The sequence below is a fragment of the Tiliqua scincoides genome, chromosome 16 (genome assembly GCF_035046505.1).
Source record: "Tiliqua scincoides isolate rTilSci1 chromosome 16, rTilSci1.hap2, whole genome shotgun sequence".
NCBI classification, from domain to species: domain Eukaryota; kingdom Metazoa; phylum Chordata; class Lepidosauria; order Squamata; family Scincidae; genus Tiliqua; species Tiliqua scincoides.
Window position 1 is genome coordinate 1,265,857 of NC_089836.1, and position 27,819 is coordinate 1,293,675.

Here is a 27,819-nt window from a genome sequence, read left to right on the forward strand (position 1 = left end):
TGCAAGGCGTCCTGCTAAATACTGCTTTTAAATGCAATTCTAAAAGTCAAGAGCAGCGGTTCCCAAACTTGATAGCACCGGGACCCACTTTTTAAAATGAGACTCGGGACCCAACTAGGTTTACCAGACTTTTTAAAAAGGAGATCTAGAAAGAAATAAAATATTAACAGTAACCAGAAAAAAAACCCTCAAACATTTCTCTCCCTATATTTACATGTCCTTGCAAACTGCAGGAGCCGAGCTCTTTGCAGGGTAATTAGTAGCTACACTACAGTATCTGGTTTTTGAATAGCCTCAGGGCTTGAGGCAATTCATTATCTTTCCATCATCCTTTGGGGACCCACCAACAATCAGGGCGCACCCACAGTTTGGGAACCACTGGTCAAGAGTCACTCATAGAGGTGTGTTTTGGTTAAAAACACCATTTTCAAACACCCCCCCAACTCATACATCCTACAGCTGCAAAATCCTATCCACACTGAGGCTGCAATCCTAAACACACTTTCCTGGGAGTAAGCCCCATTAAATATATTGGGACTTACTTCTAAGTAGATGTGCATAGGATTGGGCTCTGAGGCTGCAATCTTATCCTCATTTATTTATTTATCACATTTTGATCCTGCCCTTCCTCCAGTTGTCACAACCACCCTGCAAGGTAGGCAGGGCCCAGGGAGAGTGACTGGTCCAAGGTCACCCAGGAAGCTTCATGGCTGAGCTGGGATCTGAACATGGGTCTTCCCCATGCAATTCTCAAATTACACCCTCCTGGCTCTTCCAGGATTACTTACCTGGGAGTAAGCCACATTGAGTATAATGGGACTTACTTCTGAGTAGACACACATATGCTTGTGCTTTAAGGCTGCAGTCCTAGCCACACTTCCCTGGGAGTAAGTCCTATTGACTCTAGTGGGACTTCCTTCTGAGTAGAGACAGGCATTGGCTGCAGTCCTAGCCACACTTCCCTGGGAGTAAGCCACATTGAGTATAATGGGACTTACTTCTGAGTAGACACGCACATGCTTGTGCTTTAAGACTGCAGTCCTAGCCACACTTCCCTGGGAGTAAGCCACATTGAGTATAATGGGACTTCCTTCTGAGTAGACATGCATATGCTTGTGCTTTAAGACTGCAGTCCTAGCCACACTTCCCTGGGAGTAAGCCCCATTGAGTATAATGGGACTTACTTCTGAGTAGACACACATATACTTGTGCTTTAAGACTGCAATCCTAGACACGTTTCCCTGGGAGTAAGCCGCATTGAGTATAATGGGACTTACTTCTGAGTAGACACACATATGCTTGTGCTTTAAGACTGCAGTCCTAGCCACACTTCCCTGGGAGTAAGCCACGTTGAGTATAATGGGACTTACTTCTGAGTAGACACGCATATGCTTGTGCCTTAAGACTGCAGTCCTAGCCACACTTCCCTGGGAGTAAGCCGCATTGAGTATAATGGGACTTACTTCTGAGTAGACACGCATATGCTTGTGCCTTAAGACTGCAGTCCTAGCCACACTTCCCTGGGAGTAAGCCACGTTGAGTATAATGGGACTTACTTCTGAGTAGACACGCATATGCTTGTGCCTTAAGACTGCAGTCCTAGCCACACTTCCCTGGGAGTAAGTCCTATTGACTCTAGTGGGACTTCCTTCTGAGTAGAGACAGGCATTGGCTGCAGACCTAGCCACACTTCCCTGGGAGTAAGCCACATTGAGTATAATGGGACTTACTTCTGAGTAGACACGCATATGCTTGTGCTTTAAGGCTGCAGTCCTAGCCACACTTCCCTTTATAGACCCACTGCCTATAAAAGGGCTTGCTTCTGCGTAGGCGGGCAAAGGCAGAAGTTCCAGCGCCCCGCCCTGGGCGGCGCGTTCCCACGTGCGCGTGTATGCGGGGCGGAGACCTGCTGGGAGAGGAGGCGCGGCCGGAGGAGGAGGAGGAGGAGCGGGACGGGGCGGCGCCCGGCGGGCCAGCGGGAGCAGAGCGCCGGCCGGAGCATGAGCGGCGGGTGGCTGGCGCAGCCGTGGGGCGCCCCTGCGGGGCCGGCGCTGGGCGCGGCGCTGCTGCTGGCGCTGCCGGCGGCGCTGGTGCTGAGCCCGGCGCTGCGCTTCCAGCTGAAGGTGGGCTGCTACTGCGTGCTCTGCCTGCTCGCCTCCGCGCTCACCGCGCCCGCCTGCCTGCTGCGCAACGGGGGGCGCACCGTGCGCAACATGCGGTGAGTCGAGGGCAGTGCCCGGGTGGGAGGGCAAGCGCAGGGGCCCTTCCGCTGGCAGGGTCACTCTGCAAGCCCAGACACGGGTGTACACGCACGTGGGGACGCCTGGCGGAGTGGGGAGCGTGGGAGGGGAAGCACAGGGGCTCTTCCGCTGGCAGGGTCACTCTGCAAGCCCAGACGCGGGTGTACACGCACGTGGGGACGCCTGGCGGGGTGGGGAGCGTGGGAGGGGAAGCACAGGGGCTCTTCCGCTGGCAGGGTCACTCTGCAAGCCCAGACACGGGTGTACACGCACGTGGGAACGCCTGGCGGGGTGGGGAGCGTGGGAGGGGAAGCACAGGGGCTCTTTTGCTGGCAGGGTCACTCTGCAAGCCCAGACACGGGTGCACGCGCACGTGGGGACGCCTGGTGGGGTGGGGAGTGAGGGAGGGGAAGCACAGGGGCTCTTTCGCTGGCAGGGTCACTTTTGAAGCCCAGACACGGGTGTACGCACACGTGTAAACGCATGGTGGGGTGCGAAGCTGCAGGGCACACTTGCTTTGGGGACCCTTGCCCTGGTCACTTAATGCAAGCCCCAACACTGATGCCCCATCACGCATTCACGCAAGGGAGGGTGGAAGGGGAAGCAGCTGGGCTCTCTCGCTTGCATGGTCCTCACCCTGGTTGTTTTGCAAACCCCCGTCCCAAGTGCGTGCACAGGCGTGAATGCGTGGCATGACTCTGGCTTTGCCCATTGGCACCTCCCAAAGAGTGCCCCTGCCACACCACTCTTGTGGCACCCTTGCTGGGAGAGGAGGAGGTGGTGACAGCAAGACCTCCTGAGCACCCCTTCCCTACCTGGACTGGGGATGAGGAAGGTGGGAAGGGGCCTGAAGGGGTCCCTGACTCAGCATTGAAGCCCCTACTGGTGCTCATGGACCCCTCTGTTCACCTCGTCCCCACTACAAGAACCCATCACTGCAGGCTTCCTTCTGTCCAAAGCTGGTCGCTTTCACACAACTGCGTCTCACATGCGTGTAAACTCTTTGCTTTGGTGTACGCCTCCCCCTAATGTCCAAAGCCACCACGTGTGTCTTCTCCTCCACTGCTGAGAGAACTCAGTGGAGGCCACCGCCAATGTATGTTTTTCCTGGTTGTTTTCCTTGTTTGTCTAACTGGCACCACACACAACTGAGATGATTAGTATGGCACCAGCAATACAGTGGTGGTGGGCTCTGCCCCAAGAAGCCTACAAATTTACACCTTCAATTCTGAGTACTTAATATGGCCGGTTTCCATCTTGTTTTGGAGGCTGGAGGGGGGAATCTTTGCTGAGCCGCTTTGGAGACAGCTTTCGGGGCAGAAAAGGGAAGCCCAACTGGTGGCTTGTGGATAGAGCAACTCTGAGCCTTGTCTGTACCTCCAGGGGTACACAGCATATTTTTTATTGCAAGCTCCTGTTGTGTGTGTACCCCTGTGTTCAAGTGTGTTGGAGGCCACAGTCTCTAGATTTAGGCCTCAGTCTAAAAGACCCTGAATTTAGGGCTCTAAAAGTTGCTAGTCAGGGTGTGTAGCCTGCTTGCTTGAATGTCACTTGTAGATGGTTTCTAATCACTTAATACAAGCCTCGCTTGTAGGTGGTTCTGCCAATAATCCTGCCTGCTTATCTTTTTATCCTTTCAAGCTACTAGTCCCTCATGCGTGACGTCGATACAGCAGCACGAGTTGTGTAGCCAGTCCAGATTAATTCTCTTTTGCATTAAACTTGGGGTGTTCTGGAGGGTTTGGGTCTGTGTGTGTGTGTGTGTGTGTGTGTGTAAGAGGGACTTGAAGGGCCCAGCTTCAGAATAGGGCTGGCAAGAAGAGTGTGACTCCCCACCTAGCGCAATCCTAGTTGTGGATGTGTGGAAGCAATGTGCGAGTGATTTTTTGTGGCACAAGGAGTCTTGTGGCAGGATTCATGCTCAGCTAAGGTCAGCAGGAAGTTCTCAGCTTCCCTTTTTGGCAAAATGTCCTGCCCCACAGGTGTCCTGATGTTTAATGTATTTTGTTTTAGTGGAGGTGTGTCCAACTTGCCTCTCCACCCCCAGTAATGGAGGTGGGCATTCAGGGTATGCGAATGTAAGCCTCAAAACAAACCAAAAAAAGTAATGGTCAACTTGACAAAAATATAAAAACAGTAGTTAGAAGTTAAAAGAGAAGAATCAGGTGAGCAAACACTTGCTGGATTAAAAAAAAGAGCTATATTAAGGTCAAGGGGCAGGTGAGTCAAACTTCCTGGGACAGGAAAAAAAAACAGCTTGAGTTTTGTAGCACTGTCAGGGCTAACCAGTCTATTTCTGGCGAAGCTATCGTGTGGGGCCGTCTGCTGAAATGGACCTTGAAGGTGCTGCAAGACTCCTTCAAGGCTATCACAGCTGCTACACCTCCTCTGCACATTCCTGTGGTGGGGAGTTCCACATTCTGCATGCCAGAAGAAGGCTGTAAACAGTGTGTGTGGGTGGGTGGGGAAATGCAGGGATAGATTTAAAACTGTGTTTAGCCCCTCTTGCTTAAAGCCACAAGTGGTGTTACTAACCCTTAGGGTTGTGTGTAGCTCTCTCTCTCTCCGCCCCCCCCTTTGGTTCTCAAATCCTGTACAGTATGTATTTATACTTTAGCAGAAGAACCTTGGGTGGAGCTGCTGGCAATAATCTTGGTGGCTCTGCTTGGTGCCCAACTGCTGTTGAAAGCCTTCCCTTCAGGGGTGGAGCGTGTGAAAGGAGTGGACGTTCTCCCCAGCCGCCCATTGAGCTTGACATCTGGTGTCAGTCCAAAGGACATCCAGCTTGGTGTGGTTCGTGGCCAGTTTGCCCTGCCAGTTGGTAGAGTTGGCAGCCGGCTTTGCCGGGGTTGCCTGGAGACTGTGGATAGCGAGACCACATAACTGCTAGCAGCCTCACCAGAGGCTGTTGATAAATGTGCTTGCTTGGTTTCAAGAGGTGCGACAGAGGAGGAGTTTTGTGTCACTGCAGTGTGTGGGGCGTGGGGGCTCCCTGGAATGTAGATGTTGCTGCAGTTTCACCTGAGTGTTTATTTGGAGAGCAAGCAGGGGCAGGAACTTGTTTGGCTTGGGAACATGTGATTAGCGCAGTGCTACACACCCTCCCAGGAACGCGGGAGAGCTGCCTTGCTGGATCAGGCCAGTGGCCCCCACTAAAAGGTCCTTGGAATCCCTTTGCAAGAAGGGCAGGAGAGCGATGGCCTTCCCCCCCTTGTCTGTCCTCAGCAAGGCTAGTCTGTTCCCCCTCCATGGATTAGGGGCCTGGAGAGGAACATGAGATAAGAATGTGCATTCCAAACCCCCCTCCCTTTGAGCCCTGCAGGATCAGGCCCAGAGCTCACCTAGTCCAGCTTCCTGTATCTTACAGTGGCCCACCAGATGCTTCTGGAAGCAAAGGCAAAAGATCCCTGTGTCTTGCCACTCCCTTGCACCTGGCATTCAGAAATAGGCCACTTCTAAAACTTGGAGGTTGCATACACAGTAGTCGTCAAGGCTTGCAACCTATGATGAATTCCATAAATGTCCCCTTTGAAAGGCCAGGTGTCGTCCCCCTATATAGCAGCAAGGAGTTCCCCAGAGGAAGTATGGAGGAGCGAAGGGAGGTGGGCTGGAGGAGAAGAGAGTGGTCTCCACTTCCGCTCAGTTCCTTTCCAGTTCTGGGGAGGAGGTGTAGCAGCAGAGCCTTGACCAGTGCACTGCTCAATTTCTTCCCCTCCTCTCCTTCCACACTCTCTCCTTCCTCTTCCTCTCTAGCCCGAAGGTTCAGTATCTTCCTTTTTGATCTTTTTTTTAGAGTTGGGATTTGCAGGTTGTAAAGCCAGCTCGTTCTTGTTTAAAAATAGACTCTGCTGGTCTGGGTGGGTGGGGGTTCTTGGATTTCTATTCTTGGACTTGAGGGATGATGACGACCTTCACTCCCACCCACCTTGTGCCTGGGAGGCTACCTGCTTTTTATCCCGTGTAAGCTGCTTCCGGTGCTAATCTCCGCACAACCTCAAGCAATCTTCTTGCTTGACCCACTTGTGCAAACTCCTTTTTAAAGTCCTTTTTTAGTGTGGGGGGGGGGATCCAAAACGGGCAAGGCAAACTGGAACTTGGTGCCCCACTGTTTGCAGGGTGTGGGGGGGGCAGCTTCTCAGTCTCTTCTGAGTGTCTGAAGAACCCCAAACTTCTACAACTTGGAATTCCAGCCAAGTTCTTTCAGGATATATTGAGCTAATTAAAGTTGACATTCCGTTGATTAAGTTGTGCTTTGACTCAGACTTTCCAGTGGAGAAATTCGGCAGCTATGGAATTATTGTGGCAGGGAGCCACTGTTTAGAAGTTGCCTCTGTTGCCCGCCTAGCAGGAGTAAAGCTTAGCAATATCTTGCACTTCTGTCTGGTTAGGGACGGGAGCATGGATCGAAGTTCAAAATGGATGAATTTGCAAATCAAGCAAAGCCTGATTTGGCTTGCAGATTTATTCTGGCCAGCACAAAGTGTAAATAACTATAACACACGTGAACATGTGTGGAACCTAAACAAACGATAATAAAAAAATAAACATAAGAACATCATGGAAAGTTGGATGAAAAAGGAAAGCAGGGCGATAAAATTTGAAACGTGGTTTTAATTGAAATGTGGTTGAAAGAGCAAAGCGATAAAAGTCACGGGGATGAATGTCGAGGTATTGCTGTAAAGCACTGGTTCTCAAACGTTTCAGCACCAAGACCCACTTTTTAGAATGACAATCTGTCAGGACCCACCGGAAGTGATATCATTAACCCAGAAGTGATGTCATGGCTGAAAGTGGCGCCTTCCACCTGCCCATTATACACACGTTATCTTGCATAGGTTGGAATCCAAGCATTCCAGCTGGGAAGTCAAAGAAGATTTGGCTCCTTCTCCAATCACACAGCCTACCCCCCCTTTCCAACATCCCTACCTATTCAGGGCACGCCTCTCTCCCACCAGGAGCCCACCCTACCCCAAAGCTCTGTATTTTCAGCTCTGTATTTTCAATGGCAGCCAAACTAAGTGCTGAGGGACCCACCTGAAATTCGCTCGTAGCCCACCTAGTGGGTCTGGGCCCACAGTTTGAGAAACGCTGCTGTAAAAGGGTCGCATTTGTTGAGTGGGTCGCAAAGACAACCTGAATATGCCTACGAGGCCCACACCTTTGCTTGCAGATGTGCAATTTTATTTTTGCTTTTGGGCTGCATTCAACAGTCCCAAATTGAGTGGGGCGTAAAGGACCATGTAGCGTAAGAGGCTGATCCAAGATGGCGCCTGGCAGGCTATCAGGTGCTCCGGGGCTTTTGTGTACCTTCTCAGCCATTGTTGCATAACCTTGCAGGGTGATCTGTTGTTCTCACCCCCCCAGGTCGCAGTTGAAAGGGTGAAAGTGGTTTTCCAGAAGCCCCTGAACAAGTCGGCATCTGACTTTTGCCCTGAGCTGGGCCTTCTCTGATTCAGTGTGGGCTGCTCTGTTTGTGGGGTGCTTCAGGGAAGAGGTCGTAAAGTTTTTCAGACCAGTGCCTGTCTCATCTCCCTCTGCACTGCACCCAGCATCATCTTTCCAGCATGTAGGGTGACTCTGTGTGCACACAGCCAGGTTACACTGGCATCATCAGTGCCTGAGCATGGCTATCTCGCGATTCCTGTTTGCAGGTGCAAGGCGCCCTGCCTGCTTCATCGTGTAGGGTTTGCCAGGCCTGGGTGGATCTGGCTTGGAAAGGGCATCTGGTAAAAGAGGCCAAGGACTACTCCTTAGAATTATGCCTCAGTTTCTGTGCTGACTGGTGTGATGTGTATGATGTAGCCAAGAGTCGAGGGGTAAGCTTGTCTGGGGTGGCTGATGGACAAAATGCCCTGGCATTTCACACCAAGAGAGTTTGGTGAAATAAAGGAGCCTGACCTATCTGTGGTTCTTGAGCCTCGATCCAGGCAGTTTTGAATGGCAAGTTTGGTTATGCAAAGCTGTGTCGGAGTTGACTAGTCACTGGTAATTCATCGCATGGAATTAGACTGTACTGTAGTGGATCCAGGCCTCCTGGGATTTTTGGGGTTATGTGATGTGAGTGTTGGGCGGGGGGGGAGGAACTTCAAAGTTCTTAGCAATTCTTGGGGGACCCATGAGGTCCAGTGGGGGGGGAATTCCTCAACTCAAACAGGGAACAAAAGTGAAGCATGGGCACTGAGGAATCTAGAGCACCCTTGCCACTTGGGAGAAGAAGCGCTCGTTTCCTGAAAAGGGGAGTCACTCTGCACATGCTTGGAAGACCTCTTCCCTAAGACACCTTGCTGAAAATGAAAGCAGCTATGCTGCTGACCAAAGGGGAAGTGGCACTTTGCTGAAGTGGCAGGAAGTGGTTGTGGGGGCAAAGTTCACCCTGGCCAGGAAGTTTCCCCCCGCTTTCCTTGGCTTGAACTCCAGGCTTCTTTCTGACATTCATGGAAGATTCAGGGTGATGTAATTGGATGGTGACTCAACCAGATGTCACATGAGCTGCGAGGGAATGCATGAGAGGCAGGCTCTGGGCTCCTGTAAGCAAGCCAGTTTCACATGTGACCGTTGCATGCAGAAGGAGGTGAGAGGCCAGAAGAAGCCCGTTGTAGGTGGCTGGTGCAAGACAAACCATCTCTGACATCTAACAGAGCCGTACGTGGCCTTGGCTCTGCTCCAGGGCTTTCGTACTCGGTGTCCAGGCTGCAAAGCCCAGGGCTTGGGTGAAGCTCAAGCACCCAGTGAAGCTGCAGCACCCAGGGCTTGGGGAGAAGCTCAGTCAGTGGCTGTTGAAATCCCCACCTCTGGGTGCATTTCTGAATGCCCCCTTTTACTGATTTTCTTCCACTATGCAAATTCTGCTATCCTGTTTTGCAGTGGGAGGTTAAATGGTTCAGATTCCCCAGATTTCATCCTTTGGGGGCAGAAAGTGTTGGCAAGATCCTATTCCAAGCTGGCATCAAGGGACCATGAACAGCAGCAGTGGACCACGCTAGTCCCATTGCTGAAGTGGGGGTGGGGGGTTTAATCTTTCCTTTAATCTTCCTGGGGGCTGGGGATCTTCCCCTGGGGGCTGGGGATAAGAAAATGCCCTCAGTTTGGCTGTACTTGTCGTAAGAGGCGACTAAAACAGCCACCGGGTAGATGGGACTTGTCAGCCTGGGAAGGCAGCTCATCTGAGAGAAGGAAAACTCTGATCCCAAACCTCCACTTGGTTATGGGTTAGGGTCCCATAACACATCCAGTTATGGGAAAGGCTTCAGGAGTCCACCTCGAGGCAAAATCCGGAGCCGGAGTCCCTGAGGCAGTTCATGGCTGAACACAGTCACGTTCTGGCAACTCCTGCGACGCCGCTGGAACCAACCGTATTGGCCTCTGCCTTTCCATTGGACCATTTCAGCGACGTGGAGAGGTGGGTTTTGCTGCATGGGTAACAGCCTATCCTCCATACCTACTTTACCCAGGCTTCGCGCACTGGAGAGGACACTCTGTTCCAGAACCACCATTCAGAGCGTGACACCATAGTCTTCCGAGACTGAAGGATGCCAACAAATCTTCCTTTCCAAACACACACCCATAGCAGACTTCTGGTTTTTTCCTCTTCCCCCCTCGCAAGGAACGCAGGAGCAACTTGTTTTTTGTTTTGACCAAGTTCAAACAAGGAGTTGGCTTAAACGGCAGCCTTAATGCCCCTGGGGCTCTGAGCGGTGGCCACTCCAGACCTTTGAGTTTGCGTTTTTGGCTGGGCGTAATTAAATGTGGATGTGGGGGAGGGAGAATCCCAGAGCCAAATTGCACACCCTTTGCTTCTAGTTGCTGAACTTTGGAAAGACCAAAGGAGTCTTGAGTCATCCTTCCCCCGTTTCCCTCCCACCCACCCACTTGTCCGTGGGGCCAACAGAGCTGTCACCTTTGGGGAAGGTGAAGTCGACCTCCTATCACAAGTCCTTTGGCATTCTGATCCTGTGTTTGAAACGGGTGCCTTCGCAACACATGGCCAGGCGCCAGCGGGTGACCAGCCAGCAGCAGCTGCTGCATGACTGTTTCTGAGGGGGAGGGGACTTCCAGTCAATGACCAGGTGGCCCTTCAGCAAGGGATGATTTGGTGTTTTGTTGGGGGGGGGAGAAGTCTGGGGTTGGTGAAGAAGTGGCAGGGAAGGTTAGCTGCTGTAGCTGACTCAGGCTAGGAAAGGACTACTAGCTAAAGGGAGGGAAGCCCCCAGTGTAGCACCTGACATTGCAAATGTCAACACGATGTTCCAAGGTCCCGGGAATCTTGTTTGTTTGAAACTGACCCAAACGCTTGTACTGCACAAGTGAACCTGCAGTGCAAACAGCTTGCACGTGATGTGCAAATAGCCCCTTTGTCGCGATGGCTGTGGAGACTGCTTGTGGGAGAGAGCATGTGCAGAGGAGAATAAACCCACCCCACACCCAAGGGGCAGATTCTTTCCAAGCCAGGGGGGATCTGTTTGGGGCATTGAGAGAGTGTTTGAGGGCTGTGCCTCAGTGGTCAGACCCCTTCATTGCCTGCAGAAGCTCAGTCCCTTGCAATGTCTCCAAATGGGCCAGGGGAGTCCCCTGTCCCGAAGAGCTATTGGCAATCATAGAGTTGGAAGGTAGCCCATGAGGTCATCTAGTCCAACCCCCCTGTCTCTAGCCAGAAACCCTCCTAGTGCATCTCCAGCAGGTGAGGCCTCTGCTTGAACATCTCCAGTGGGGAGAATCTACCACCTCCCTAGGCAAGAACTTCTTCCTGATGTCCAGCCAGAATCTCCTCTTTTTGCAGTTTGTCCCCACGGGATCTTGTTCTCCTCTCAGAGGCCATTGAGAACAAACCGGTTCCTCCTTCAATGGTACAGTCCTCTGAGTATTTGAAGGTGGCTATCATGAGCCTTCTCCAGGCTAAACTTACCAAGTTCCTTGTAAGGACTGACTTGCAACAGTGGAAGCAGGCATGCATTTGGGTTTGTTCTCAGTTTTGCTAGAGGCTTGATGCCATTATGTCTTGTGGCTCTTCTTTACTCAGCGTGTGGTTGGTCTGTGGAACTCCTTGCCACAGGATGTGGTGATGGTGTCTGGCCTGGACGCCTTTAAAAGGGGATTGGACAAGTTTCTGGAGGAAAAATCCATTACAGGTTACAAGCCATGATGTGTATGTGCAATCTCCTGATTTTAGAAATGGGCTATGTCAGAATGCCAGATGCAAGGGAGGCACCAGGATGCAGGTCTCTTGTGATCTGGTGTGCTCCTTGGGGCATTTGGTGGGCCGCTGTGAGATACAGGAAGCTGGACTAGATGGGCCTATGGCCTGATCTGGTGGGGCTGTTCTTATGGTGAGGCAGCCTTGAAATCGAATCCACAAAAGTCACTTGCTTTGTTTAAAGGAACCCCATTGTATCCAACTAGGCTTGTCTAGTGTCCAGCAGAGGCCAGCCAGAGGCTTTGAGATGCTTGCAAGAAGAGCAGCCTGGAGACCAACTTGCCCCCAGCGTGTTGCAATCCGGGGTAGACTGCCACTGGATCAGGAAGTTGCATTCAGCTCTTAACAGATCCGTGCATTGAGCCACCTGTGTGTGAGGAAGTAGAGAGCAAATTGCCCAAAAGTTTCCCCTTGTGCTTCCTGCAGTTGGTTTTTTTATCTCGGTGAGGAAATCATGTGAGGCCCTGTTTCTAAGTCTGCTCTCCAGCTGTGGCTTTGCTTTTTCTTGTAGCAGGACCGGCTGGTGCGGTGGCGGCTTGTCTTTTTGTAAACCCCTCCCCCCCCAAATAGGAACAGTGAGGCTGAGAGTTGGCTCACTCTTGGCTCGGTCATGTCGTGAGAATGGATGATAGCCAGATCCTGAAGGATCTCCTCTATGGAGAACTCGTGCAAGGAAAGCGCCCTACAGGTAGACCACAGCTGCGATACAAGGACATCTGCAAGAGGGATCTGAAGGCCTTAGGAGTGGACCTCAACAGGTGGGAAACCCTGGCCTCTGAGTGGCCCGCTTGGAGGCAGGCTGTGCAGCATGGCCTCTCCCGGTTTGAAGAGACACTTGGCCAACAGACTGAGGCAAAGAAGGAAGGCCCACAGCCAGGGAGACAGACCGGGACAGACTGCACTTGCTCCCGGTGTGGAAGGGATTGTCACTCCCGAATCGGCCTTTTCAGCCACACTAGACGCTGTTCCAGAACCACCATTCAGAGTGCGATACCAGAGTCTTTCGAGACTGAAGGTTGCCAACTAGTACTAGAGGCTGAGATGAGGGGACTCTTCTATGGCCAGTTCAGCGAGTCTGTGGCAGAGGCTCAGGTCTCTGTCGCAGCATTTTTTCTGTGCCCTGAAAGTGGTATCCATCGTTAGTCAGTCTGAATGCGAACACTTCCTGCTTCAGGGATTGACATGTGGCCACCGTAGCAGGGGCAAGATGTCCACCTGTTGGCTGCAGTACCTGCAACAGCTGGTCTTCTCTGCTGGCTTCCCTCCAAAGTGCTCATTGACCTGAAGTTACTTCTGCCTCTCGTGTCACCTGAGCACTGTGGAGGAGCTCTGCACCTTGCCCTCTGAACCTCCTTGCCCTTAGGGAGTGGCGGCATTCCTGGGTTGGTTCTCGAAGCCCATGTGCTGCCAACTCCCCCACAGGGCCTGATGGTTTTGGTGTGTCTGCAAACACAGAGATCTGTCCTCTGGCACGGGGGAGCAAAGTGGAGACCTTGTGTTCCCGCAAGCCCTGAAAGTTCCCTCCCCCTGGAACATTCATTCTGTGCACCAGTTTCTTTGAATATATGAATCTGGCTTCTGGTTCTTTGAGATCCATGAGGAAGACTTTGGAAGTCCTTGTACAGAGGGGTGTTTGTTTCCCCCTCGCACAACACCAGAACTAGGGGACATCCACTAAAATTGATTGGCGGGGGACTCAGAATGGGCAAAGGGAAATTTTTTTTTTTTACCCAGCACATATTTAATCTGTGGAACTCCTTGAGACAAGACAGTGGGATGGCACGTGATCTAGATGCCATTAAAAGGGGACGGGACAGATGGATGGAGGAAACGTCCATCACAGGTTACAAGCCATGACGGGTCTGTGCAACCTCTTGCTTTTAGAAATAGGCTGTCTCCGAATGCCAGACCCAAGGGAGTGGCACCAGGAAGAGGTCTGTTGTGGTTTTGTGCGCTGCCAGAGGCAGAAAACTGGACTAGATGGGCCTTTGGCTTGATCCAGCAGGGCTCTTATGTTGTAAAGGGAGGGGGGGGGTTGATAAGACCCATTCTTATCTCCTCCTCTGGACAAAAGCCACCCCTTACCCCACTGCATCTTGGTTAAACTCTGGGTCTGATTCCCTAACACAGGACATGTCTTTTTTCCTAGTGCTTTAGCTTAACCGGTTCAGCAGGCGAGACCTTTTTTTGAGAACAGGTAGGGCTGGTTCTTCTCTTCCGCCACCTACACACCTGTGTAAATGCAACCATAGGTATGCACGGCCTGTGTTGGACAAAACTGGACAACTTGCACCTTTGCAATAGTGGAGCATTTTAGAATATTAGGGTGTTGTGCGTGCCTTAAGAACAGCAGGTCCTCGTGACTTGCATCAGTCTTTTTAACTTCTCAGAATTGGACTTAGACCTGGAAGATTACAGGTTCAAATCCCTTGAAGCTTCCTGGGTGCCCTTGTGCCAGTCACTATGTCTCAGACTGGCCTACATCACAGGGTTGTTGTGAGGACATCAGGAGGGAAGGAACCATGGCTTCACCCTGAGCTTCTTGCAATAAGGCCGGGATAAAAATGTGAAAAATAAATAAAATATGAAAAATAAGCAAGCGCTGCTAGGAGGGAAAGGGCCGTGTGCAACACGCCGGGAGCCCGGGGATGCCTGGAACAAAGCAGAAGCAGAAGACCCAAAGGTGGGACTTTTTGATACCCCCTTTGTCTTGTTAAAAGGTGTCTAAGCGCCCCTTCCAGTTGCCTGAGTATGTAGAAGCTGTCTGGTGTGGCTTGGCGGGGGAAAAGCAGAGAAACCTCCAGACCTGGTGGAGGGCATCATGAGAGTACCAAGAAGGTCCCCTAAGAAGGGGACCACTTTCTTGGCACTGGTTCACCTGCATCTTCCACACTGTCCTTCAGTGATAGACTTTTGGGCTACACAACTTGCCGTGCAGGGTGTGTGAAGCGTCCTGTGGGTGCTGAATGGTTAACCAGAGAGGTTAACTAGGGTTTTGTCCAGAGAAAAGATCTGAAAATTGGCAAAATTGGCGAAAATTAGAACTTTGATTGCAATAGGGTGGTGGTGATGTGAATGCAGGTTTGCAGTGATTTTGCCGGTCATTCTGGGTACAAACACCCAGTTTGTGGTGCTTTGTCCCAAAGTGCTGCAATTGTCCACATGTGTTTGGGGAGTCTGGTTATTTGTGAAACGTTATTTGTATTTAATTATTAGAATAATGAGCTTAAGCAGAACAAGACCCAAAAAGTTAATTGGCTATCTTGTAATAGTGGCAGAACTCTTTTCACATTCATGGACATCATTGACCTGATTTGGCCATTCCTTTAGGTTAAAAATGGCCATCCCTTTAGGTTAAGGGCTGCTTGTCTTTTTAGGCTGCCTGTGCTTGACCTTTGACTCTCTTCTCCCCCCCCCCCAACAGGATCATCAAAACAGTTGTGAAGAGCTTCAAGTACTTCTATGGCCTGCGGTTTGAGGTGAAGGGTCTGGAGAACTTTGAGGTAGAGGGGCCTTGTGTCATCATCTCCAACCACCAGAGCATCTTGGACATGATGGGTGAGTAGAAGCTCCTTTTCTGACTTCTTGGGGGCAGGTTCCAGTTTTGGCCTTCCACCTGTTTTGTGAAATGTTCCCATTGCTCTGACGACCTGATTCTTGACTGGTTGGTTGAGTCGCAACAGGTAACTGATTTAATTAAAAGTTTGGAAGAAGTTCAAAAGATGCATTAAATGCAACTGCTGCCTCCTCTTGGATCTTGCATGTGGGAGGGTCAGGTGGTGGAGAGTTGGCTGCAAATCTGCCTAGACCAGTTCCAACACTCCTGCCCACAGGTCCCTGGAAACAAAAGGAAAAAGGGCAGTACTCAAATAGTGACCGAAGAGTGGAGACCACAGGCTCCCAACCTGGTGCCTTCAGGAGCTTCCAAGATAGCAGACTCTCTAGGATCTTTTCAGAACTGTTGCCAAATCACTGCAAAGAGTCAGGCGTGTTGAGAACAGAATAAATCTCACATGTGAGATTTGCGCCTAGTTGGGAGTTTGCTGCCTCTGTTCCTTTTGTGCTCTCTGGACAAACCTCACGGGAAGCAAACCCCAAAGCCAGCTTTAAGCCAATTGGGCCAACTACTCCCAACTGAACCCTGCCCCTAAGGGGACTTCTCTACTAGGGTAACTCTCCTCTAGTCTTGTAAACTACACACCCCAACACATTGCAGGTTTTATCGAGATCAGCCACAATTTCACGGTATATACTCGCCTATCCGTCAAAAAATTTATACCTAAAAATTGAGCCTGAAAACCTGTGTCGGCTTATACACGGGTCAGTACGGTTAATAAAGCAGGAGCTTCTGGGAAGCTTGGCTGGTGAAGTGCCAGGTGGTACTGGGCTGAGAAAGCAGGACACCAGGGCTGGAGGAAAAAGGAGAATTTTTACTAGTAATTGCAGTATTCTGTGTAGTGAAGGCACTTATGGAAATTGTAGTCTGTATGAGAGTTGTTGCTATGAAAGGTTGTGAAGACCAGTATTAAAAAAGTTAAGGAGTAAAATGTATCTTAGGATAAGAACAGCCCATCTAGTCCAGCTTCCTGTATCTCACAGCGGCCCACCAAATGCCCCAGGGAGCACACCAGATCACAAGAGACCTCATCCTGGTGCCCTCCCTTGCATCTGGCCTTCTGACATAGCCCATTTCTAAAATCAGGAGGTTGCACATACACATCATGGCATGACTTGTAACCAGTAATGGATTTTTCCTCTAGAAACTTGTCCAATCCCCTTTTAAAGGCGTCCAGGCCAGTCGCCATTACCACATCCTGTGGCAAAGAGTTCCACAGACCAACCACACGCTGAGTAAAGAAATTTTTTCTTTTGTCTGTCCTAACCCTCCCAACGTCCAATTTTAGTGGATGTCCCCTGGTTCAGGTGTTATTTGAGAGTGCAAAGAGCATCTCCCTATCCACTCTGTCCATCCCCTGCATAACTCTGTCCATCCCCTGCATCCCCTGGATCTTTTACTAAATTTTTAAGAAATTAGAGACTGTACTGTTCTTAGGTAACAATTACTGGTAGGTTATTTTTCAGGATCTGGCCTCAGGTAAAATCAGACAAAACTGTAGTCAGGCACCCCCCTAAGTTTAACACACACACACACCCCTTATCCAAGGGTCTTAGAAAATTCCATGATTTTTGGCTCAAAACCTGCCCTTGACTCATCTGAGATCAACTTATAGGCAAGTGTCTACAATAAGTTTCTTCTGAATTACATAAGATGAATTACATAAGATGAATTCCGTATGTTAATTATACTAATTACTTTTCCATGTAATCTACACATCTGGTTTGTTTACTTGTAGGTGGACTTATATGCAATTTTATATTCAAATGTGCTTAGATCGTCCATGAACTCGAATGCACTTTTAAGGGCACATTTTGATGGCTTTCCATTCTATCTCAAGAGATGTCAAGTCTATAATAAATTGCATTTATATCTCTCTGCAAACCTTGGCTGCAAACCTGGGCTCCCTGCGAAAAATGTTTCCAGTTGGGCCCCGCAGCTCCTTGGCAAACGCCCTTAACGCCTGCCCACCTACCTCTCCTCCTTCTTTAGGGCTGATGGAGGTTCTTCCAGACGACTGTGTACAAATCGCCAAGAAGGAGCTCTTGTACTTTGGCGCGGTGGGCCTCATCATGTATCTGGGTGGCGTGATCTTCATCAACCGGAAGAGCACCAGCAACGCCAAGTCTGTGATGTCTGAGGTTGGCCAAGCTATGACCAAGGACAATGTGAGTGTGGTGTGTCGGGAGGTGCGGGTTTGCCCGCAAAGTGCATCAGCTTGCCCATGAAGTAACCTGATGCAGCTTGTGTCGGTGGTGGGTTGTGTGGGGAGCAAGGAGGTGGTGGATTCTGTCTGCCCTTGGCCCCAAGTCTGCCATTGCCTCATTCCAGGCTGCCAGGGACATGACCAGCTCTCCCCTTGCTGAAAGCAAAGGAGAATCTCACTTCCCCACTTCCTTCCCCGTGGTCTGCACTTGCACGGTTGAAATGCATTTGCAGACCCAATTGGCCATCAGGACCCCTTCAGATGTCATCACTCTTGATTCCTAAGAGTAGCAGCTGTCGAAGTTGCCCTGCTTTGGGCTGGGAAAGAAGAGACTGGGCTGCTAGTCTATAATAAGCGCCATGGGAGCGAGTCTACCACTAGCCAAGAACCCTGGTAGCTCCAGGCCCACAAGGGCAAAAATGCCAATCCTTTCTGTGCCTGAGAGCCATCTCTTTATTTAGTATGAAAAGGCTGATATCAAAATACAGTTGGGGGTATTCATAGCATGTTGGAACTGGAAGAGACCTGGGAGATCATCTAGGCCAACCCCCTTTGCCCAGTGCCAGCAGCTACGGCATTCCTGAATCTTTCAGCCCCTTTCAGCATCTTTCAGCCCCTGTCTGAGGCTGGAAGGGAGAGCTCACAAATGCACAAGGCAGGCTGTTCTGTGCGGAAATTCTTCCCCCTTCCAGCCGGAATCTCCTCCCCTGTGCTCTTCAAGCCCTTGGTTCTAGTCCGGTCCTCAGCAGCCAACCAAAGCAAGCCCTCCTTCTGTGCGACAGCCCTTCGGGTACTTGAAGATGGTAATTGTGTACCCCCTCAGTCTGCTCTTCTTCAGGCGAAGCGTGCAAGTGCTTTTAACCATCCCAGCTTCCCAATGTCCGCCTTAAAATGTGGTGCTCAGAACTGGACACAGTGTTCCAAGTGAGGTCAGTTGGGTGCAGAATGGAGTGCAATGATTCTGCAATCTGGACTTGGTGCCTCTGTTAGGATTGGCCCTGGATTTCGTTAGCTTCTCTCTGTGCATTATGCAGTTGCTTCACACTGTTGGCTCATATTCAGCCTTTAGTACACTAGTACACTACACTTATGCAGTTGCTTCACACTGTTGGCTCATATTCAGCCTTTAGTACACTAGGGGCCCAATCCTATCCAACTTTCCAGCACTGATGCAGCCCAAACGTTTGTTCCCTTACCTTGAGGAGGCCTCTGAGACTTGCCTCCCCACCAGAGGATGCAGCTCACGTTCCACTGACACCACTGCACTGGCCCTGGAAAACTGGATAGGATTGGGCCCGAAGGCTGCAATCCTGTACACACTTACCTGAGAATAAGTTCCACTGAATGCAATGGGACTTGTTGCTGAGTAGATATATATAGTATATATCTGTATATATATCTGGTGGGCCGCTGTGAGATACAGGAAGCTGGACTAGATGGGCCTATGGCCTGATCCAGCGGGGCTGTTCTTGGTTGGCAACGTTCAGTCCTGAAAGACTATGGTATAAGCCTACAGCACCCAGTATTCCCAGGTGGTCTCCCATCCAAGTACTAACCAGGCCTGACCCTGCTTAGCTTCCGAGATCATAGTATAAGCCTACAGCACCCAGTATTCCCAGGCAGTCTCCCATCCAAGTACTAACCAGGCCTGACCCTACTTAGCTTCCGAGATCATGGTATAAGCCTACAGCACCCGGTACACCCAGGCGGTCTCCCATCCAAGTACTAACCAGGCCTGACCCTGCTTAGCTTCCGAGATCATGGTATAAGCCTACAGCGCCCGGTATTCCCAGGCGGTCTCCCATCCAAGTACTAACTAGGCCTGACCCTGCTTAGCTTCTGAGATCAGACGAGATCAGGCATGTGCAGGGTAACAGAAACCCAGATTGTGGTTTAAGACCTTTCCTTTATATGCTGCTGCCAAGCCAGGTTTTTCATCCTGTACTTGAGCCACCAGTTTGAATTCTCTGTGCCTCTAATTTTTATCATACATGCAGGACTTGACATTTGTCTCTGCTGAACTTCTTGTGGGTCCAATGATTGAGCCTGCCAGGCTAGTCCTGAATCCTCTTTGTCCTTCCAGGGTGCTAGCTTATCCCCTCACCCGTCCACCCCAACTTCATATCATTTCCAAATTTGCCAAGCAGGGAGCAAAACCAGGAGGCTGGAGCAAAAACTGGAGGCTGTGCGAGGCTTAGAGCCATGATTTTCAACCATTTTCACCTCGTGGCACATTGGGAAGGCACTAAAATGGTCTTTTTGACAATCTCAACAAGGCACATCATGCTGCTGGGGGGGGGGACCGGCTCAACTCCCCCAATGGCCCTACTATTAAATAAACCCCTCCCAAATTCCTGCGGCACACCTGGAGAACATTCACGGCACAGCGATTGAAAATGGCTGGCTTGGAGGGTCACCAGTTGCTCTGTATGGTAGATGACTTGGGAGCTTTTCAATCTCTCAGCTGGGTGGCTGCTTATCTGTGAAAGAATTCTGTTGAGTGCCTTGAACTTATTAATCAATTGCATCTAATCTTGCAAAACACTTCCTCCCCCCCCCCTTAAGCGCTTCTTGAGATCTTGAAAGAGAGCTAGGTCCCAATCCTACCCAACTTTCCAGCATCAAAGCGGCTATGCCAATGGGGCATGTGCTGTGTGATGTGGTGGGGGGGACAGTCACAGAGGCCACCTTAAGGCAAAGGAATGTTTGTCACCTTACCTTGGAGCGTCATCAGTGCTGGAAAGTTGGACGGGATTGGGCCTCTGAAGTGTAACCCATGTAGAGCTCCCTGTTCCAAGCCGAGATCCTCCTAATCTGTGTGTCTGCTTCCTTATTCCAAAAATACCAAGGACCAGTCAGCCTCCAAGGACATCCAGGGGGCCTTGAACAATTCCTCTGATAAGAACCAAACTTCTCTTCTTTGAAAGCCTTGCCGTTAATTGCAGTGCAGACGCCAGACAGCCTTGGGGTTGACTCTGCAAACAGGAGGGCAAATGCCAGACAGTCTGATGGGGAAATTTCCAAGCAGTGCTCTTGGGTCTTTGGACAGGCTCTGGGGTGAGGACCGAGTTGTGTGGGAGCTGCCAAGAACTCTTCCCAGAGCAGCAATGGGGCACTTGAGTGATGCGACGGACTGGCCATGCGGCAAGGGGCAAGCCTTGTGTCCCACACCTGTCATTCCTGGTTGTGGGGAATAAGGGGGCATCTATGCGCATCCTCCCTGCCTTGGAACAAGCCCCTTGTCTTGACAGAAAAAGGCCCAAACTCTGAATGAAAAACACTAGAGAGTAGTAGTTTGGAAATCTCAACAGGAGGGTTGTAACTGGGGGGGGGGGGCATATATACTTTGCATGTAGAGGTCCTGGGTTCAATCCTGGCTGACTCTCCAGGAAGGGAGATGCAACATTCCTGCCTGAGAGCTGCCGTCAGACGGAGCTGGATGAACCAAGGGTCTGACTCGGACTGGCTGGACAGCCCCAAGCTGCCCATGAAGTGGCTGGATTAGGGTCGGATCAGAGGGGACAGTGGGCAGACATTGGTCCCCTGCTGCGGACTGAGGCCGCCTCCTTCCTGGCTCCTATCCCATGTGGCTCTTTAATCGAAGCAGGAAATGCAGGACACCCTGGGACAGCTCCCAGCACACTCAGGCTGCTCACCTGAGGGCTCCCTGCCCACTTCAGGCACCTCCAGAGTTTTGGCCAGCCCTGGGCAGCTGCCATGTGCTCTCTGCCTTGTGCTGAGTCAGGCCCTTCCTCCACCTGGCTTAGCACTGGCTGGTACTGGGCACTGACTCCAGGGTCTCAGCCATACGTTTTCCTCAGCCCTGCCTGGAAATACTGCCATATCATATAGGCAACCTTCAGTCTCGGAAGACTCTGGTATCGCGCTCTGAAAGGTGGTTCTGGCACAGCGTCTAGTGTGGCTGAAAAGGCCGATCCGGGAGTGACAATCCCTTCCACACTGGGAGCAAGTGCAGTCTGTCCCTGGTCTGTCTCCCTGGCAATGGGCCTTCCTTCTTTGCCTCTTGCCTCAGCCTGTTGGCCAAGTGTGTCTTCAAACTGGGAAAGGCCATGCTGCACAGCCTGCCTCCAAGCGGGCCGCTCAGAGGCCAGGGTTTCCCACCTGTTGAGGTCCACTCCTAAGGCCTTCAGATCCCTCTTGCAGATGTCCTTGTATGGCAGCTGTGGTCTACCTGTAGGGCGCTTTCCTTGCACGAGTTCTCCATAGAGGAGATCCTTTGGGATCCGGCCATCATCCATTCTCACGACATGACCCAGCCAACGCAGGCGTCTCTGTTTCAACAGTGCATACACGCTGGGGATTCCAGCACGTTCCAGGACTGTGTTGTTTGGAACTTTGTCCTGCCAGGTGATGCCGAGGATGCGTCGGAGGCAGCGCATGTGGAAAGCGCTCAGTTTCCTCTCCTGTTCTGAGCGGAGAGTCCATGACTCGCTGCAGTACAGAAGTGTACTCGGGACGCAAGCTCTGTCAGGACGAAATACTGTCAGGACGAAATACTGCCAGGGGTTTTGGTTTGCACGCAAACCAGGAATGGCTGTACTATAGGACAACTGACATAGGGCTTGATGCTTAAGACTCCTCAGCATCCACAAGCAGAAAAAAATCTGATTATTTTGGTTTTAAACTGTATGGGGTCTGCTTTGCAAGACCTGTACCTGAAAGGCAGCGCTTAAGCAATTGTCCTCGAATGGTCCCAGCCATATTTTTTGTGACCAGTCCCTTCTGTGACCATCTTCCCTTCTAAACGCAGGTCAAGGTGTGGATCTACCCCGAAGGCACGCGGAACAACAGTGGGGACCTCTTACCCTTCAAGAAGGGTGCTTTCCACCTAGCTATCCAGACACAGGTAAGCAGTGCTGGTGCCTTCAAAGCCACCCCCCCCCGGTCATTACCCACTGTCCAGTCCAGGGGTGTCAAACGAGTTTCATACAGTGGGCCGAATAATAATAATAATAATAATAATAACAGGTATTTATATACTGCCTTTCTTGGTCTTTATTCAAGACTTTATTCAAGGTGGTTTACATAGGCAGGCTTTATTAAATAGGGATTTTTACAATTTCAAAGAAGGTTCTTTCTTTCAAGAACGACTACATTCAAGGTGTTTCATTCCGATCTGGCTTCACATTCTGGCCTCCATCCTCCCATGCTCAGAGCGGATGGAACTGCTCGGCTTCAGCTTGTCAGCTGCTCCAAGGTCCCACGGTGCCGGTGGCCTCGAACTGGCGACCTTGTGGATGTTATCTTCAGGCAGACGGAGGCTCTACCCTCTAGACCAGACCTCCTGCCCGTGAATAGCATTCATGACGCCTGTTGAGGGCCTGAAGTGACATCATTAAGCAGGAAGTGACACCTTTAAGCATCTGAGATAAGCCAGAGATAAGCACTTAGTTCTCATGTAGGAACTCATTAGTTGCAAGTGATGGAAAATGTGCAAATGTTGATCACATTTTCAAGATACGGGGCTGAGGCTGACAAGGTGTGAGGCTGACTCAGCCTATTAACAGGGTGGTGTACCTTCCTTCCCTCTTTGTGTCCTCACAACATCCCTGTGAGGTAGGCAAGACTGCTCACCCAGGAAGCTTTGAGCGGGGACCTGAACCTGGATCTACCAACTCTTTTGTCACCTCTACCAGACCTTAACTCTCCCTCTGTCTGTCTTCTCCCTGTCTCAATATTGTTCCCAGGTTCCGATCATTCCTGTGGTGTATTCCTCCTTCTCTACATTCTACAACCCAGAGAAGCATCTGTTTACATCAGGTACAGTCATGGCTTCAAAGTGGTGTCTTCCCTCTTGTCTCTCCTGCCTCTCCCCAAAAGGGCTCCAAATTCTGCAACCCCAGGGTCCCTGTTTGAGGTTACTAGACTCCAGAAAGCTTGGTGACTGAGTTCATCTGCAGGCAGACAGTGGGTTTGCAGAGCAGGGGGTTGGCCTGCTAGCCCAAAGGTTCATCCCAGTCTCTTCCTCTGACACAGTCCGTCTCTCAAGTCAGCCTGGCTGGAAGGCCTGCTGGCTCCTTTGCCTGGAGCAGCCAAGCGTAGCCAAGTGGCTCAGTCTGGCAGATGCAGCTCAGGTCATGCTTGCTGGAGATGAGAAAATCTTGATCCAGCCAGGAGGGGAAAGCAGGTTGCCTCCTGGGGCCTTTGAGGGATGGGGGGAAAGAAACTCCCACAACCCAGAGTTCTTGACTTGCAGTTGTTCTTGGCAAATGCTAGGCAGGGAAGAGTCCTGGAGAGAGACAGAGTGGAGTTTGTGGGTGCAAGAAGTCCCCTTGGGATGCCCTGACTTTGGCTGTGGGGTGGTGGAACACTGCAGGCCTGGTGTGTCTGCAGTGAGCCAGGACGATCCTCTGATACTTGGGATTTGGATGCAGGGAGGCGAGAGGCTTGCAGAGAAATCAGTTGGAGACGGGAGAAGTCGAGGGGGAGGAGGGGCAAAGGAAGTGGATAGTGGAACCAAGGAGGAAGTCTCTCCCTCCTCCTTCATTTCCATAGAGATTAGAGGCTCTCCTTGTCTGGTCTGTGCTGACTGGGCATGCTAGTCTAGCTTCCATAAGTAGCATTGGCTGTGCACTTTGTTGCTGTCCTGGAGTCTGGGTCACATGGTCACCCGTGCGCTTTTGGCTCTGGGTGAACCTGGTGGGCGAGGCAGTGGGCATGCAAGCATGTGTCTGAGGTCAGTGGTGGACTGGATGAAAGCCCAGAAGCTACAGTTCCATCCAGAAAAAAGAGGTGCTTTTTCTTTGGGTGGGTGGGGGGGTTACCTGTTCGAGATGGCAGTAACCCACATGGACCTCCCTTCCAGACTGGTTGCATCCTTGTCCTTAAAGTAAGGACAAATTCTGTGGGGTGCACGAGCTGGAATCCCCAGCATGTATGCACTGCTGAAACAGATGCCTGCGTTGGCTCGGTCATGTTGTGAGAATGGATGATGGCCGGATCCCAAAGGATCTCCTCTATGGAGAACTCGTGCAAGGAAAGCGCCCTACAGGTAGACCACAGCTGCGATACAAGGACATCTGCAAGCGGGATCTGAAGGCCTTAGGAGTGGACCTCAACAAGTGGGAAACCCTGGCCTCTGAGCGGCCCGCTTGGAGGCAGGCTGTGCAGCATGGCCTTTCCCAGTTTGAAGAGACACTTGGCCAACAGTCTGAGGCAAAGAGGCAAAGAAGGAAGGCCCATAGCCAGGGAGACAGACCAGGGACAGACTGCACTTGCTCCCAGTGTGGAAGGGATTGTCACTCCCGAATTGGCCTTCTCAGCCACACTGGACGCTGTTCCAGAACCACCATTCAGAGCGCGATACCAGAGTCTTTTGAGACTGAAGGTTGCCAACACTATGTTCCACCTATGGGGGGGGGGAGAGAGAGAGAGAGAGAGAAATATGGGCTGATCCTTGGTGTCTTCTAAAATCTGTAGTAAACAGGGTAAAGCAAACTCCAAGGTGAGCTTTTTAAAGTGGGTCAAAGTACTTCTGCATCCAAAACGTGCTGTTTCTCTGTGCCTGGAGTTTGTGGGTCTCTCCCAGCACTCGTCCAAGTCTTCTTAGGTCTTCCTTTGTGCCGCGCTGGTAAGGCTGGCCATCTGTGGAGCTGGCTCAGGGCAGCGTGTTGATAAGGGGACCTGTTCATCTTGACTGCTCTTCCTCCAGCTCCCTGGCTTGGAAAAGGAAGAAGGGGCGGGGCACTCTGACCCGCCACTCTACCTTCAGCACCGCCCCCTTCTCTTTTCCAAGCCAGCGAATGGCAGAAGCTGACGTGTTGTCGGGTGGAGGGCTGGTCTTTGGCACGCCGCTGTGGGTGTCGGGCATCTTGGGCCTGCACGAGTGGGAAGGGTTAACGAGACGGGCGTGAATCTTGACTTGATGCCTCCTTCTCTTTCCTTACCAGGCAAAATCCTGGTTGAAGTCCTGCCACCCATTCCAACCAAGGGCCTGGAGGCTTCCAGCGTTGCAGAACTCACTGACAAATGCTACACCACGATGCGGGAAACCTTCTTCAGACTGTCGGGAAGACCCGGGGAGGTCAACGGAGTGGCACCCAACCTAGCGCAGTGAGGCTTTTTGGCAACCAATGGCACCCTTGTGCCGGTCCAAAGGACCCCTCTCAGTTACCAGGATCTCTGCAATGGCTCTCTGCCTTAGGATAATAATAGGAAAGCTTTCAAACTCTCCCCCACAGTATGGTCGGGGGGAACCTTCTTGAGTATGCAGCTGTTGGGGTTGCTGTATCGCACTTGCAAACATTCCTGGTCTCTTTGTGTCCCGTCCCCCCCCCGCACCCCAAAACTGGCTACCACCAAAGAAGGGATTTATTCTTTCCAGCCAGTAAAGCCAAAATCCAGATGCACTTTCTCTCCCTCTCTCACTTGAGGGGGATTGAACCCCAAATGGCTGGTCTTGTACTTGGCACACGTGTCCATTTTGGGGTCTCGTGGGCACCTCTCCCCCTTCCAAGGGCAGAGAATGTCAATGAACCTGTCTTTCTTTCTGAACTGGGTTGAGGACTGAGGCCTCTGCTGAAGTTTGGAAGCCCTTTCTTAGGGGGGGGGGAAGCTTTCCTGAATCCAAGGTTGGCTTCTGTGGTTTGGGGGTGGCTACTCATGGCAGGGGTTGGGTAGGTGGTTTTCCAAATGGGGGTTTTGTGTTTTGAAACCAGTGATGATCCTCTGTAGCAGGAGATGCTGGTTTTGTGTTGGTGCTTTAGGGCAAATGGGGACACTCCCTGGGCTGAAGGCAGAAGCCGGGGAACGACGGATCACCACTGAAGGCCCTGCTGGAGCCTTACTGTCAGGATTAGTGGTTGTCTGTTTGGGCTCCCATATGGCACTGGAAGCCTGCCAAAAGATGGAGGTGGAACAGAGGGGGCTGTGGGTCAGGTTCCAATGACTACTCTCAAACCATTCCAAGTGGTTCTGGGTTGGCCTCTCTTGTCTTCCCATTCAGATGAAAGGCTTGACCCTGTTGGATTCCAACTAAGCAAGATCAAGCACCCCACTTATCCACTGGAACCCCAAACAGCAAATAGAAGAATGCATTTGGGGTATCTTGTGCAAAGCTTAGTAGCCAGAATTTTCTCGGAAAGGGAACTGAACTGTAAACTGTCCCAAGGACGGATTATTTTTCAGGCTTAAGTCCTTGTCCACCTTTCCTCTGTCTCCACCCCCCCCCCCCCCAGCACTACATTGCAGGTAGACCCTTCAGAAAGGGCACACCAAAGCTTTAAAAGAGCAGTTCTCTCTCTGGGGCTGAAGTAAAAGAGCCGGCGTGCTTGGAAGAAAATAGTCAGAGGTTAGACGGTTTCTTCCTGGTTAGACGTATGGTGGGTAGATGAATGGGAAGCAGTATAACACCAGAGTCCCCGTAATGAGTCACATGGCACTTAATGGTAGCAGTCCACACAGTTGGGTCTCGAGTTCAAAAGTGTGATTCCAATCCACGTGGCAGGTTTCTGACTGCACGAACTGGTGTGACTTCAGCTGGATTAAATCGGTTTCTGTTCAAATGCTCTGGCTCTCATATCTGTCTCGACAATGCTGCGTATTAATGGCTCCCCCTTATAAATAGAGGGGTGCAGTCCTGTTAAAACTCTTGAGGAAGCCCATGGGCCTGAGCTTGAGTGATCTCGGAGAAAGCATGGAGCACAGTTTTTTCCCCAGCCTGCATGACTCAGAAATCAGTGATGTGACCTCTCAGGGCTCCCCCTGGTTGCATTGAAACTTGTGTTTGGAGTGTACCTGGTGATCCGTTGGCCTGGGGGTGACTAACCCTCTGTAAAAATCTATGCTTGTCAAGGAACGACTAGTAGGCAGGAGTTGGAAGGGAGGCTGGTGGCTTTTTGGCATTGTTTTGATGTTGCTGCTACGGGTATTTCTAATCTGCATTTCTAAAAATAAAATCTTGAAAAATTCCTAATCAAGGGTGTGATGGGGCATTCCTCAGCTTCGCACTCTTGGCTTATCTGCTGCTCTCACTTCAAACGAGAAGGACGCCTTTGAGTAACTTGGTAATGGAAATTTGGGCACTGGTGCCTGCCTGTCAACCAGTTCTACTGCTTAGGGGTTTTTGCAAATTGCACATGGAACTATGCAAGCCTGGAACCTATGGAGGCCCACTCAGTGGGGTACATTCAAGTGGAAGGAATCAAAGTATAAAGCAATTGGAGCGGATTTGACCAGGTGCTCCTAAGTGATGGGGCCACTATGTTAAGTGGTAGCCCTGAGATGTAACCCAGGTAGATGGGATTCAATGGGACCCGGGTAACCGGGTAGATGGGACTCGATAGCCTGGAAAGGCAGCTCATCTGAGAGAAGGAAAACTCTGATGCCAAACCTCCACTGCCTTGTGGCTACATCCAGTTACGGAAAAGGCTTCAGGAGTCAACCTCGAGGCAAAATCCGGAGTCCCTGAGGCAGTTCATGGCTGCCTCAGATCACGTTCTGGCAACTCCTGTGATGCCGCTGGAACCAACCGTATTGGGCTCTGCCTTTCCATTGGACCATTTCAGCGACGTGGAGAGGGGGGATTTGCTGCATGGGTAACAGCCTA

General features: G+C 51.1%; 2 protein-coding genes and 1 pseudogene across 2 annotated transcripts in view; 2 read left to right on the plus strand and 1 right to left on the minus strand.

The window, feature by feature from the left end:
- The window catches only part of NOTCH1 (notch receptor 1), a 787,535-nt gene that overhangs the window by 702,518 nt on the left and 57,198 nt on the right, over positions 1 to 27,819 (plus strand). The window lies entirely within an intron of this gene.
- Positions 1,986 to 27,186, plus strand: AGPAT2 (1-acylglycerol-3-phosphate O-acyltransferase 2). The gene is made up of 6 exons (XM_066610766.1): positions 1,986 to 2,218; positions 14,855 to 14,988; positions 17,039 to 17,214; positions 22,024 to 22,119; positions 22,961 to 23,033; positions 25,163 to 27,186. Exons 1-6 carry the CDS (start codon positions 2,001 to 2,003, stop codon positions 25,327 to 25,329), a joined length of 864 nt encoding a protein of 287 aa, XP_066466863.1. The 5' UTR covers positions 1,986 to 2,000; the 3' UTR covers positions 25,330 to 27,186.
- Positions 19,021 to 19,139, minus strand: LOC136635671 (5S ribosomal RNA; annotated as a pseudogene).